Source organism: Podarcis vaucheri (genome assembly GCF_965113315.1).
Source record: "Podarcis vaucheri genome assembly, chromosome: 1".
In the NCBI taxonomy this organism is placed as follows: domain Eukaryota; kingdom Metazoa; phylum Chordata; class Lepidosauria; order Squamata; family Lacertidae; genus Podarcis; species Podarcis vaucheri.
The window spans coordinates 17,021,102-17,035,389 of record NC_138759.1 but is presented as its reverse complement, the minus strand read 5'-3'; the positions used below and the strand labels follow the sequence as shown (position 1 = coordinate 17,035,389).

At 46.2% G+C, this 14,288-nt stretch overlaps 1 protein-coding gene and 2 long non-coding RNA genes across 5 annotated transcripts in view; 2 read left to right on the top strand and 1 right to left on the bottom strand.

Annotated features, from left to right (window-relative positions):
* Positions 1 to 14,288, top strand: part of LOC309531244 — a 124,099-nt gene that overhangs the window by 32,493 nt on the left and 77,318 nt on the right. The gene's annotated exons all lie outside the window — the stretch shown is intronic.
* LOC309531162 lies at positions 4,096 to 9,464 on the bottom strand. Its single transcript, XR_014219116.1, has 2 exons — positions 8,191 to 9,464; positions 4,096 to 4,455 (listed from the first exon to the last, which is right to left on the bottom strand). It is a non-coding gene; the product is annotated as an uncharacterized lncRNA (long non-coding RNA).
* Positions 9,825 to 14,288, top strand: part of PPP2R5C (protein phosphatase 2 regulatory subunit B'gamma) — a 79,243-nt gene continuing 74,779 nt past the window's right edge. Inside the window, exons 1-2 of one of the 3 annotated variants that reach the window (XM_082218067.1) lie at positions 9,825 to 10,098; positions 13,195 to 13,260. In XM_082218067.1, the coding sequence (XP_082074193.1) occupies positions 10,063 to 10,098; positions 13,195 to 13,260 (102 nt within the window). In that variant the 5' untranslated portion in view covers positions 9,825 to 10,062. The remainder of the gene's footprint in view (positions 10,099 to 13,194; positions 13,261 to 14,288) is intronic. The other 2 variants (XM_082218065.1, XM_082218066.1) reach the window with 2 other exon arrangements.

The window sequence follows — 14,288 nt, the reverse complement described above, 5'->3', positions numbered from 1 at the left end:
GAATTAAGTAATTACCATCTCGAAGGAATGGCCAGACTACCAGAAAAGGCAATCAGATAAGGCGATCAGGTAACTTGCCAGACAGGAGATAAACAACGCACTCAGATTTCTGTTGTAGACCGCCTTTTCTGTGATGTAGGTATGATGTATCTGGGGGGTGGTCTTGGGCTACACCCCTTCTGTGATGTATGTATTATGTATGGAGGGGTGGTCTTGAGCTCCAGGGCAGGGCAATTCAAAATGACTATATAAGGGCAGGCACCTCTTTGTTCTGGGTCCTCCTCTGCTGTGTGTGAGGGGAGTACCTTGTTGCAACAGCTTTAATAAAGATCAGGGTTACTAGCTGCTTTGCTTTTCAATACTCTCTGATTGGCCTCTGTTATTTTCTCCTACCAATAGAGAACCTACATAAGACTCTATAAGGGCAGATTTTGTTTACAACACTGACTAAACATTAGGAAGAACTTTCTGATGCTAAGAGCTGTCCAACAGTGGACAGGTCTACCTTGGAAGGTGGTGAACTCTCCTTCTTTGGAAGACTGTAAGCAAAGGTTGGATGGCCATCTTTCAGGGAGTCTTTAGCTGTGATTCCTGCAAGACAGGGGTTGGGCTAGATGACCATTGGGCTTCGTTCCAGCTACACAGTTCTATGATCACGTGCTTTTCACAAGGTCAAGTCCTTGTTCCATTGTGCCCAGTGCCTGGCAGTGGCTCCCTAGGGCCCTCAACCTGATACCTTACTTATAACCTGCCACCACTCCTATGATGGTATTTTATGCATTGTGTTTTGCTGTTATTTTTATTGATTATAGATTGGTAATTCTTTATTGTGTGAGTGTAAACTGTTTAAGCGTTATTTGCTGACGTTTAATTTTACTGTTTGCTATTAGATTCTGATGGATTCTTGAATATTGCTTTGTTTGATATAAGTTGTGTTGTTTTTTTAAGTTATTGTGACTTTTATATTGGAATAGATTGTTACTATCAATGTTTGATGTTTTATTGTGTTTTTATATGTGTTGGAAGCCATGCAGAGTGGCTGGGGCACACTGGGCTGGGGTATAAATAAAAAATATTATTATATATTATACATGACTCCTTTAAAAAAACAAAAACCTAGCAGCACTAGAGTTTGAATATGGGATTTTATTGGTGCAATGGGTGCCCGCTGCCACTGAGTGTTGGTCCCTGTCACATTAACATATGAGAGTGCTGGAGGTGAAATAGTTAAACAAATTACCCAATCAGAACCCGGGGGTGGAGTCAGAGGGACTATAAAAGCAGCTCTGGGAGGGGCGAAGGAGGAGTTGTTGGGAGTTGGGTGGTTGGTTGGAGTAGGAGTGAATTGGGATAGAGTCTGTGGGTAGGTTGAGTTAGTGTAGTGAAATAAGCTGAGTCAGGAACAGTTAGGGGCTAGGACAGGGGTCTGCAACCTTTAAGACAAAAAGAGCCACTTCGACCCGTTTCCGAAGGGGGGAAAAACTGGGAGCCGCAAAACCATTGCGACATTTAAAACATGTGCGCCGCTGCCCTCCAATCTGACAGCAGGTGGGAAGGTGATGTCGGGACGGTGCGTGACTAACGCACGCACCGCCCCCATGCGACGTCACAGCCAGTACAGCGCCCGCCACAGTGGGGAATGTTGGGGCGCACAATGCGCCTCCTCCCCTCGCTAGTATCCATCCCGGAGCCGCGGCAAAGGTGTAAAAGTGCCACATTCGGCTCCGGAGCCGCGGGTTGCAGACCCCTGGGCTAGGAAGACAAGTAAATATCTGAGAGGTGGTTTAGTGAGTGACAGCAGGTAGCGGAAGTTATAGGTCTGGATAGGCACCCCATGTTTGTAATTGATCAATACTGTTTATGAAACCACACGCTTGTTAAACTGCAATAAATAAACAGAGGTTTATGTTCCAATTTAACCCTGACTGGACTCAGTATCGTCCCAGGTAGGGCCTGGGTGGTGGCAGCGAGAAATAAAGTGGTGGCACAGGGATCAATAGATGGTGAAACATCCGGGGGCCCTGTGTGATTGCCACAGTCCCTCCCAAAGCTTTATACCAGGTCAGAGTATTTGCCCATCTGGCCCAGTTTTGTCTACTCTGGCTTTGCAGCAGCTCTCCTGGTTCACAGCCTAAAAGTTGCAACACATAATTCTATTTCATATCGAGCATTTATCACACCAGCTTGAGTTGCCCTCACATTAAAATCCTGACTTATTCCTATTAATTGCTTTGGCTGCCTTAGGTTCATCATCAGATGTCACGCAGTATTTTATGTGGGATGATTCAGTAGGAAATTTCCAGCGATCCAAGACTGTGCTTCCCATCAGATATATTTTCCCTGGTATTTGAAGGCACACATGTGTGCTGTGACCAACAAGTTCCATTCCCTTTATTCTACCAAAGAAGAATTTAAAATGTGGTGCTCAGTGACTGGAATAAATTTACAATAAGCAGTTCTGCATTTCAGTAAACTCGACATTTGCTTGTGTGAATATTGAAAGTAAGTACGTGTATTGCAAGGTTTCAGAGGATTTTCCTGGGTCCCCCCCCCCTCATAATTTTGGGGTCAAAATTTCGTGGTTGGGAACGCATTAAAAATGTCCCTATAGAAATCAATTGTGTGAGCACTCACCTAACAAATGATTTTCTGAGAATGCATTGTGTTCCGATATCAAGACCTGCTTGTATCTGTAATCTGAGTGTTCCCGTGGCTCAACTTGCCTTGCCTTCTAGCAATATTGACCTTAGGCCACTTAGTGTGTGCCCTGTTACCTCAGCAGCTCTGAACATTTTTTAGGATCAGTGTGAAATCTTACAACATCAGAGGAACCGGATTGTGAATGAAACTGTCAGGTAATTAATTTTACATGGGCTACTGTCATAAAGTCATTTTCATAAACTAGTTACTTAGAGACAGAAACCTCTGTATCCATTATCCCGAGTACCCTTGAGATCTAGTTTGCTGATCCGAGGATAAAATGCCATCAATAATTGATTCACAGTTTGTAGTCTCATTTCAGTTTTGACATAAATCCTCTCTCTCTCTCTCTCTCTCTCTCTCTCTCTCTCTCTCTGTGTGTGTGTGTGTGTAGCAGCTGCTCATACATCTTTCCCCCTCCTGGTCTGAGGCAAATGTCTCCATCATGTTTTGATTGTGGTTAATACATTGATACCTCTGGTTACAAACTTAATTCATTCTGAAGTGTATGTAACCTGAAGCGTCTGTAACCCGAGGTACCACTGTATTTTAAAAGCCTTTTAAAAAACAGATCCACGGTTAAGGGATATTTTAAGCTGCATTCTGATTGGCCTGAAATATATGCTTTTCTTTTCTTTTCTTTTTTTAAGGGATGCTTTGCATGGTATCCTAGAAACATGGTGCATCGCAATTCATACTGGATTGGATGCCGTGAATAGCATGAGCAGTAACCAGGAATAAAAAAAGAGATGTGTGTTTTGTGGAAATGAAGACAGTCCTTCATGTAACACTCAGAGATGGGCCTAGAGGGATTATTTGCCCTATTTCTGCCATCTGCCCACCCAACCACTCAATTCAACCTGAAGACCTTTGTATCTGGAAAAGGACTCCTGTGGCCACCTCACGGTACTCGGTGGCTGCATACATGCCATACATTTAAAGTACAGTGGTACCTTAATTCGTTCCAGAGGTCCGTTCTTAACCTGAAACTGTTCTTAACCTGAAGCACCACTTTAGCTAATGGGGCCTCCTGCTGCTGCCGCGCCACCAGAGCCCGATTTCTGTTCTCATCCTGAAGCAAAGTTCTTAACCTGAAGCACTATTTCTGGGTTAGCCGAGTCTATAACCTGAAGCATATGTAACCTGAAGCATATGTAACCCAAGGTACCACTGTACATGAGAACTGTAGTTTTCCGCTCATGGGGCTTCAGCTCCCAGCACCCTTAATGAACTACAGCTCCCAGGATTCTTGGGATGTGTGTGTGTTCTTTAAACGTATAATGTGTATGCAGTCTAATCTTCTCTATGACTTGCCCTCTGTTCTGGTTCCAGGTTTGGGGGAGCCTTTGGCTAGTTATCTGAAGTGTAGGTGGGTTCCCACAAGGCAAGACACGGTGATAACAGCAAGAACCTTTATTGAACTACATAACTGGGAAGCAGGGGCAAAGCAACTGCTTATATACATTCCTGAAAGCCTGGGCCACTCCCACTCCCAACATGATTGGCTGTCTAAACTTCCAAGCTGCGAATCACAACTCAGAGTTCAAGGGCCAATGGCAGAGGCCCAAATGCTGAAATGTTCTGTGATTGGACATCATGTATCGAATCAGAACATAGGAGCTCAGAATCCTTAGTCCAGATTGAAGCTCAGGCAAACACAGACCACTGAATACAGAAGATTGTCCACAATGGGTCCTCTTCTCCCATTGGCTCCTGAGAGGGGCAGGGGTGGCATCGTTGAGTGTCCCAAGTTGCCTGCGGAAAGGGATTGATAGTTATACCACCCTGAAAATTTTAGCTCTGTGAGGGGGGATAAACATCTCCAAACAACTCTCAGCACCCTTAACAAACCACAGTGTCCCCAGTATTATTTAGGGGAAACCACAGGGCAGCTACCTCAGGGGACAAAACCTCATGGGGCAGTGCACCCAAAGCCACCAGATAAGCAAGGAGAAGTGGTGCCAGAACCTGGAAGTCAGTGCTGCTGCCCTAAAACTCCAGTAAACAGTTGCACCGCCTTGCCCCCACGATTGAGGGGCCCCGGGGCTGCGTGACATCAGCACGACATGCAAGCATGCTGTAGTGGTTGGGAGTTACTCGTGCGTAATCCTGCTCCGTTTGAGTATCGGATTGCCTGGTTAAACCCTCCGGACTGCACAGCCCATCTCAGCGTGGCTGCACTTAGTCACTCGTACAACCTGACTGTGGGCGTTTCTTAAAGCGCTGCCAACATAAGAGTTGTTTGACGCCCAATCGTTTCCGCCTCTCACTGCGCGGGAGTCTCCTGCGCAGGGTGGGCATGGGCAGCGGGGTGCTTGGGCTCTCCTCGCTAACTTCCAACGAAGAGTCCTGGAGCCCCTGCACCTCCCTGTCCCGTTGCTCTCCTGGATCCCTGGTGTTACACTCATTCTCTTCTCCTTCTTCCCGGCTAAGTCTCCCTCTAGCGCTTGGACCTTCCCCTGCAGAATCAGAGACCCACTCCTTCTCCCGTGCCTCTGATGGCAGTTCCTTGACACATGCCCTTTGGCATGTGCGCATGGCTGCCACAGAACTTGGGATGGGGACCCAGACACCTTCCTTGAGAATTTGGGGGGAGCATTGGCCCCCCTACTTGGTGCCAGTGCCAGTAAACAAGGCATTGGCAGGCAGGCAGGCAGGGGAGGGGGACAGAGGCAGCAGCCATGGAATCATCACCATCTGTGTGGCTTCCAGGAGTGGCCCCTGAGAAGCCATGACTGTTAAAGTGGTATAATAGTGCTTTAAATGTATAGTGTGGATGTGGCCTTGGGAACAGAACCCAGAATGGGATTATGCAGATGAAATGTGTAGGACTATGCAGATAAGAGCAGGCTTAATTTTCAGAGGCTGGAGTCGCCATAGGCAGGAAGCAGGTTTCACCTCCATCCCTAATAGTGTTCTTGTTGGCACTCCTGAATATTCTCCCGTCTTAGTGAACAGCTGCTGTTTGCTTTTATGGAAATAAGGGAAGTGGTGCCCTTGGGAAAGTTTTTATGGAGTGTCCCTGACACTGGATGGCTACCCTTTAGCAACAGGGATCAGGTCTGGAGGCAGAGACTGAGAAAGGTAAAATGTTTATCGGTGTGCTTCCCCCAAGGTGCCCTTGAAAATGTAATCCTCCTCTCCATAAACACATCCCATTATAATGATGGATATTTTGCTAGTGGTTAAATAAATACATAAATGGGTCCTTGTTTATCCCTACCGTAGAGCTGAGACATAAGGAGTTCAAATGATTTACAGCTGTGAAGTTACATGCCTTTGTATTAGGAGAAGTTGACATTTTGTCTTTGTGGCACAGATTCAATGGAAATTCAGCCTGTGGGCTAGGCACATCACAATTACATGGTACACGCTCCTGCTTGTGTGGGCCAAATATTTAAAATCCAATGCAAAAATAAAAATAAACAACATTTTAGATTGGTTTAAATTATAATACGGTTCTCTGTTGCTATATTTTTGTTCAGATGAGGCACAGCTATTGCATAGCATTTGTGGTGAAGTTGTGGTGCTGTGGTGGTTTGTAAAATTCATTTATTCGTCAGCATCATCATTTTTCTTTTCATTTCTATACCAACTCTACAATTCTATGATTCTATGAAATTTAAAGTATACATTCAAAGCAGCATAATTAACAGGAAACTAAAATATTATCTTAAAGATTTCAAAATAAAACATTACCAAAGTAATTCAAATATAAAATGTGCATAACTGGCAAAAGAATTAAATAGTATCATAAGCATGAAACATATCAGCTGCTGTTGCTGCCAGTCCTGCCAATGGTGGTTCACGTACCCTCCAACATTTCTCCGATGAAAATAGGGACATGCCATTCTATAATGGTAATTTTACTATTTATACCCCAAACATCTTACTAGGTTGATCCAGTCACTCTGGGCAGCTATGGAAACATAATAAAACATTAAACTTTTAAAAAAACTTCCCTATGCAGGATTGCCTTCAGACGGCTCAGGGGTCATATAACTCCATACCCTCCAACATTTCTCCAATGAAAATAGGGACATCCTAAGGAAAAGTGGGACATTCCGAGATCAAATTAGAAACAAGGATGGCTTCCCTAAATCAGGGATGTTCCTGGAAAATAGGCACACTTGGAGGGTCTGGGTCAGGGGTCAGCAAACTTTTTCAGCAGGGGGCCGGTCCACTGTCCCTCAGACCTTGTGGGGGGCCGGACTATATTTTTTTTGGGGGGGATGAAAAAATTGCTCCACAAATAACCCAGAGATGCATTTGAAATAAAAGTACACATTCCACTCATGTAAAAACACACTGATTCCCGGACCATCTGCAGGCTGGATATAGAAGGTGATTGGGCCGGATTCGGCCCCGGGCCTTAGTTTGCATGACTTGGGTCTGGATTAAGAGACACCCAAAATGGTCAGCAGCCTCAGCTTTTGTAGTTGGAGTCAATCAAAACCCTGTTCTCCCAGGCCTGGTGGGAAAAGGCCTGCAATAGAGGGAACAGGTCCTCTGGGACTCACAGTCAATATGGTCAGGGAGCTATAGAGTCCACAGCAAAAGTCAATGGACTGGGTCAAATTAGGTCTTCTTCCACATGCTCCCTCTTGGGCTTGCTGATCGGAAGGTCAGCGATTCAAATCCATTCGAAGGGGTGAGCTCCTGTTGCCCTGTCCCAGCCCCTGCCAACCTAGCAGTTTGAAAGTATTCCAGTGCAAGTAGATAAATAGGTACCACTGCGGCGGGAAGGTAAACGGCGTTTCCGTGCACTCTGGCACTCAGCATGGTCCTCCATGCGCCAGTAGCAGTTTAGTCATGCTGCTACATGACACATAAAGCTGTCTGTGGACAAACACCGGCTTCCTTGGCCTGAAAGCGAGATGAGCACCATAGTCCCATAGTCACCTTTGACTGGACTTAACCGTCCAGGGGTCCTTTATGTTTACCACATGCAGGTGGTGCATTCTGTTAATGGAAGGCTTGTTTTATGTTTTGCACTAGAATACTGTTTGAGAAAAGTGAAACTCAGGGCCTAATTACACATTATGCTAATGGCATGATTAGCAATCATATCGAGGGTGTGTGTGTGTGTGTGTATACACACACACATCAGGTGCAGGTGTGTATGTGGCGAATTGTCATTGGTGCTTCAGTGTGACAGGAGGGGAGGTTTAAACCTTCTCTTCCCAGCTGCAGTCTCAGTAAATTAGCATTTGGCACCAATGGGAGGTTTTGCCTAATGCTACTTGCCATGCGGGGGGGACAACTTTTCCAAGATCGCTCCTCCCTGTGTGCTGTGGTGCCAGTGTCAAGCATGATCCCCCCCACCCCCAGTAATTAATTTTTAAAATCCTGTGATGAGATTTACTAATCATGTTGTTAACATAATAGGTAGTCAGGTCATAAATCCAAATATATTATTCTATTTGCACAAGAGCAACTTGCAACTGTTGTTTGTGCAATTGGACGCGTGAGAGCAGCTATGGAATCTACCTTGAATAATGTTGTGAGTGGATTCTTGCTCAAGATTTTATGGAGCTGCTGTTTCTCTTTTCCTGGTGCCTCTTTGGATCCAACCCATTGTTTGTGCTGCTGTAGCTAAACTGGATCAATAAGATTAAGGCTGTAGATTATATGTGCAATATTGTTCGAAAGGGAAGTTGATATTCCAGAGCCAAAGATAAAAAGTTCAGAAATCCCAGTATATGCAGAGTTATTTTGTTGCTACTCCTAGCATGATAGCATTCTGTTACTGGACTCGTAATACAGTTCATTTGTTTACATGTATAACAAACGCTACTGGCAAAGTAAAGAAAGATTGTACAGGTGGTGCTCTCTTCTTTGAGTAGCTTACATCTGCGTAAATTGGCCCACAAAACTACTACAAAGCATTTTTTTAAAAAACACCGGCCAAGTTATGTGACTAAAGCTACTGATCTCCACCTGCTCCTTTATGGACTGCCAGCTCAGTGTGTTTAATTACATGGTTGTCTCATTTTGTTCCTGAAATGTACAGTACAACGGTAACCAGGGAACTTATTCCCCCAAAATACACTACCAAATACTCAAACACTGGACTGGGTGCTTCCAAAAGAGATTGAATATTTTCGCCAAGTGTAACAAATGAAAAACAGTTTCCCAGGGAAGATGTCCTATGTCAAAATAAACAAGAGGGGGTAGGAGAGATTTTCATTGCCCTACGACATGTTTTAAAGTCGTAAAGAGAGAGCTTCTAAGGCCACATTCCTCTAAGACAGTGGTTCTCAAAGGGTGTAGTGCACCACATTGGCGTGGCAAGAGAGGATGGCACGTGTGGAGGAGATTCAAGGAGGATCAAATAAACATTTTAACATTTCAGTGTAGTATAGTAGCTTTCTTTCTTTTTTAATTTACAGAATACAGATTGTTTTTTCCCAAAATGAGCAACAGCATTAAGATTGATAATGAGGACCATCCTAGTTGTGTTTTCCAGTGGATTTCTTATGAATGAAAAAAAAAAATCAGCGTGACACAAGCAAACCTTTATTCTGAAAGTATGGCCAAGAGGGGAAAAAGTTTTGAGAACCACTGCTTTAGGTCGTCTTTTAGCTGAGACAAGGCTGATCCAAGGCTGCCTGAGACAAATGACAAGGTGCCACTCCTTAATTTCATGTACACCTGACCAGACCAGCAGCTTCAACGCTGGCAATGGGACACAAAACACACCTGAGGGCTCCAGGCAAAGAACAGACGGCACGCATGGCACATATGATGCGCTCTCTGTCTCTCTCTCTCTCTCTCTCTCTCCCACCCACCCCATATCCCGCCCCAGTTTGGGGGCGATAGGGCTGAGGTTTCTGTTTCTCCTCCTTCCCTCAGGCAGGCGGGGAAAAGGGCGGGAAACCGACTCGCTCGCTCGCCCCCCCCCCCGCCGCCCGCGGCTTCGTGAGGAGAAGTTTGCCTCTTCCGCCAAAGCAGTGGCGTCGGCGTCAGGGAGGGGGAGGGGGACGTGGAAGGTACCGGGGGAGGAGGGGGAGGAGGAAGAGCAACGTTGGCGCCACGTGACGCGGCGCAGCCAATGGAGGAGGGGCCCCGCCCCGCCGTGGAGCGAGAGTTGCCGACTGAGGCCGCCGCCTCCTCCCTCCCTCTCCTTTGCCGCCGCCGCCGCTCCTGGGAGTCCGAGAAGGCGGGGTGGTTGGCTGGTTGGGGGGGGAGGGAAGAGGGGAGAAGCTTCCGCCGGGAGGGAGGCGAGGCAGGCCGGCTGGCCGGCCGGTGAAGTAGCAGCGGCAGCCCCGGGGAAGAAGAGGAAGGGGGAGCCACCGTCCCCGCCGTGGGAGGCTGAGACTCTCCGGCCTGGCGGGCCCCCAGCCGCCCACCCAGCCGGCCATGCCGAATAAAAACAAGAAGGAGAAAGTGAGCCAGGTCAGGCCTGAGGAAGAGGTCCTGGGAGAGGAGCAGGCCCCGGGAAGGGTGTCGCTGGCGGGGTGCAGGCAGGCCTGCGGGGGAAGCTGGAGTTTGGGAGGTGGAGGAGGGGGGAAAGGGGGTTATGGGGGTCCGGGGGGGTCGCTAGTACTGGCTGGGCTTCGGGGAGGGTGGTCTGAAAAGCCACACAAGGTGTACCTCCTGAGAGCAGCTGCTTCTTCTTCCCTGAAGATTTGTTAAAACACACGCGTCCCTGTGTACACACGTATACATAAGACACGCGCCTTCCATTATTATCCGCGCACGCGCCCCCCGCTTCATTATTTTACGAGCAGGCTCCCACACGGATCTCGAAAAGGGTAACAAAAGGGCAAGAGGCACGAGTTTGTACTTTGGGGGATAAAGCGACAAAGAGTCTTGTGGCTTTTTTTTTTTAAGGACTAACAGGTTTATTTGTGGCGCGGGAGTTAAGTCTTTTAGTCGTTGTTGCAGCAGCAGGCTTAGGGCAGCTCAGCACGCCTTGCTTTGAGGTTGGTTTCTGGAGATGTCGGGTGTTTCTTGCTAAAAAGTGGGTGGGTTTCTTTTGGAGGGGAGAGGGGAGTCTATCATGCCAAAGGCTGGCATGGCTAAGGCCAGTGGGAAATACACAACAGAGCTGGTGTGGTGGAATCGGTGTTGTTTGTTTATTTATATTTTAATTGGGGCATGTCCTAGCAAACTTCCAGATATGCTTGTCAGCTTTTTGAATTTGGCTTTGTCATGTATTTGCAAAAAGAGGCAATTAAAACAAATGTTAAGGTTTAACATGTCATCCTCCTGCTTGGGTAGGGAAACATATTGGCATCTTGACACAGACCTGATTGCTTTGAAGTGAGTGATGTTTAGGCATAAATCTTAAGTAATGCTGCAATCCTATCCACAGGTACTTGGGGGTAAGTGCTGCTGCTTGATGAGATGTATTTTGAATAAGCATACATAGGATCAGGCTGTGCTTGCCAGATGGAATGGTCCTCCCTATGTGTGTGGTTCTGGAGGTGGGGAAACTATTGCACAAGCAAAAATCCTTGTACAGGGCTTCCATTGACTGGGCACATTAAGTAAAACCTGTCCTTTGTCTCCTAATTGACAGGGTAACTGAGGCAGAAACCTGGCCTCTTTCAGACATTCCGAGAAGTCTTGTTTTAGTGCTAAAACTGTGATAAAAGGCTCCTCTTCCACTTAACAGGACCCTGTAGTGTTGAATTCCATGCAACATCTGCACATCTGTTCAGAATTTGTGTGCTTATTGCACTTTGTCCTCTATCTTTTGTATCTCACTGTTTCCCAACAGACAAAAATGGCTGTAGCACAGGCCAAATACGGTAAATCCCGATAAATTTAGGGGAAGGACAAATCCAGATGTTCTGTGATGGCTGTTAACCTGGGTTCTGTTTGTCAGGTGTGTTCTGAAGTGCTGGGGAGGGGAAAGTCTCAGGTCTGGTTTACACTTTAGTCCTGCTGTCATAAACATACAAAGTTATGGGAGTGAGCCTTGAACTTGCATGTCTTCTCTTCTTCTCTGTTGTACATAGTTTTCAGTTTGAACACATGGGGTCAAAGTTTAAAGTAGACCTCAGGATCATAGTACAGTGGTGCCTCGCAAGACGAAATTAATTCGTTCCGCAAGTCTCTTCGTCTTGCGAGTTTTTCGTCTTGCGATGCACGGTTTCCCATAGGAATGCATTGAAAATCAATTAATGCGTTCCTAGGGAAACCGCCTTCAGACCAGGTCCGGGGACAGTCTGTCCCCGGACCTCTTCTGAAGGCTGGGGGGGGGGGACAAGGGCTTTTCTTCCCACCCCCAGCATTTTAAAAAACCCCGGGACAGCGGAGGACTTCTCCGCTGTCCGGGCGATCTTAAAATGCTGGCGGGCGGCATTTTAAAATCGCCCCGGGACAGCGGAGGACTTCTCCGCTGTCCGGGGCGATTTAAAAGCCCCTGGGAAGGCAGGCAGGGGGGACAAAGACTTTCGCCCCCCCGCCCGCCTTCAGAAGGTGTTCCCGCCCCCCCCACCCCACTTCGGAGCAGCGTTCCGAAGTGGGGCGGCTGGGGCAGGTGTTCCCGCTTCGGAGCACCGGGAGAAGCAATCTCCCCGCAGCCCCTTGCTTCAAAAGAGGTCCGGGGGCAGCGGGAAGCGCTTTCCGCTATCCCCGGACCTGGGGCTGCGGGGAGAAGATCGCTTCTCCCCGCTGCCCCTTGCTTCAAAAGAGAAGACCCGCTGTCCCCGGGGCAAGCTTCGTTTTGCGAAGCAAGCCCATAGGGAAATTCGTCTTGCGAGGCAACTCGAAAACAAAAAAACCTTTCGTTTTGCGAGTTTTTCGTCTCGCGAGGCATTCGTCTTGCGGGGTACCACTGTACAGTGGTACCTCGGGTTAAGTACTTAATTCGTTCCGGAGGTCCGTTCTTAACCTGAAACTGTTCTTAACCTGAAGCACCACTTTAGCTAATGGGGCCTCCTGCTGCCGCTGCGTCGCCGCTGCGCGATTTCTGTTCTCATCCTGAAGCAAAGTTCTTAACCCGAGGTAATATATCTCTGTTAGCGGAGTCTGAAACCTGAAGCGTATGTAACCCAAGGTACCACTGTACTAAAGGTGATGTCATGGATCACCTGTTGCATCTTTGCAACTGTAGGATATATTCCCTGAGGTTCTTCTGTACTAGCTGTGGCCATCCAGCCTCCTTATAATTCTCCAGGGTTTGAAATTGCTCAGACCCCAGTGTCTCTGTCCAGATTTCTAAGCTGTTCTTAAAAATTAGAAAGCAGTGGTTGATTGCTATAATACTTTCTGCAGCTTTATTGCCCATCCCTGTTCCATCTCCTTTCTGACAGCTTTCCTTGAAATTTCAAAACTATTGCACGTTTCCTTTTACTTGCATTGGGGTATTTGAGCTTGAATTGAAAACTATGCTGCTTGCTAAGAGAGAGTAAATGGAAACCCAACATCTTCTCTTTTATAGTAAGCATGTGTTGCCATTTATTTTATTTCATGGATTTTGTAACCGAAATTGTTTCTTTTTCTAAGTAGGGGAAACTTACATGTCTCTGTAAATTTCAGGAACCTCCGAAAGCAGGGAAAAGTGGGAAAAGTACCAAAGATGTGCAAGATAATCTGGACATGGAGGTAAATGTTACAAATTTAAACGTTTTGCTTTCTTTCAGAAATGTTTACACTGATGTTTTACAAATTCCTTTGCTGATATTTGGCAGTGCTTTTCAGTCCCTCTTGTGATCACTAGCAACTTCTCAGTTAAAAACTAAAAAGTGAAGTGCCTTAGTGACCTTGTTTTGTGAGAAGCAGTAATGTGAAGTTCTCAAAGTGTGATTAAAAATTGTTCCTCAGTGTTTTTCTTTGTAGTTAAGAAATTCAGTTTTGACCTGTATGCCACCTTTAAGAGTAAAACACTCTCAATGGGGCTTGTTCTCTTTACCATGAACTTCTGGGTAACTAGGCAAACTTCTGTTTGTTAGCTCTCCCTGCCCCCCAATCTGAAATACAGGAATAGAGTGGTTTACCTTGCAGGAATGTTGTAAGAAATATTGAGATAATACACTTCAGGTGCTTTGAACATTTAGGAAAATTGCGCTACAATGATTGGGGATCTATATTTTTGCCTTTTACAAGTATGGTGGTGTACCAGTTTTTAATAGAGGAGACCCATTGAAATTAATTGGCATGACTAACTTAGGTCCATTAATTCCAGTGGAATTCTACCCTGAGTGGGCGTTAGTTGGATACAATGCATAGACTCTTGGAAATGAATGTCTTATGAAAGACTGCCAAATGTACTGTACCTTCTACAGATTTGTTCTTAAGGCTGCAATCATGTACACATTTGCCTATACAAAAGTTCCATTGGGTCTTATTTTTTATGAAAGTACAGCTTTCTCATTTTATGTTTTAAAATGATTCGGTTTGGCATTTCTGTGTGCTGACAAATGCTGATTTCAGCACTTGGAATGTGTTACTATTGTGGCATTTTTAGGATGGGTATCTGTCATGGATGCTTTAGCTGAGATTCCTGCATTTCTGAGGGTTGGACTAGATGACCCTTGGGGTCCCTTGCAACTCCACAATTCTATGATTCTATAAAAAGGCACAGGGAAGTAATATGTCTGTTACTGTTAACACATTCTTTAATGCTGAACTAC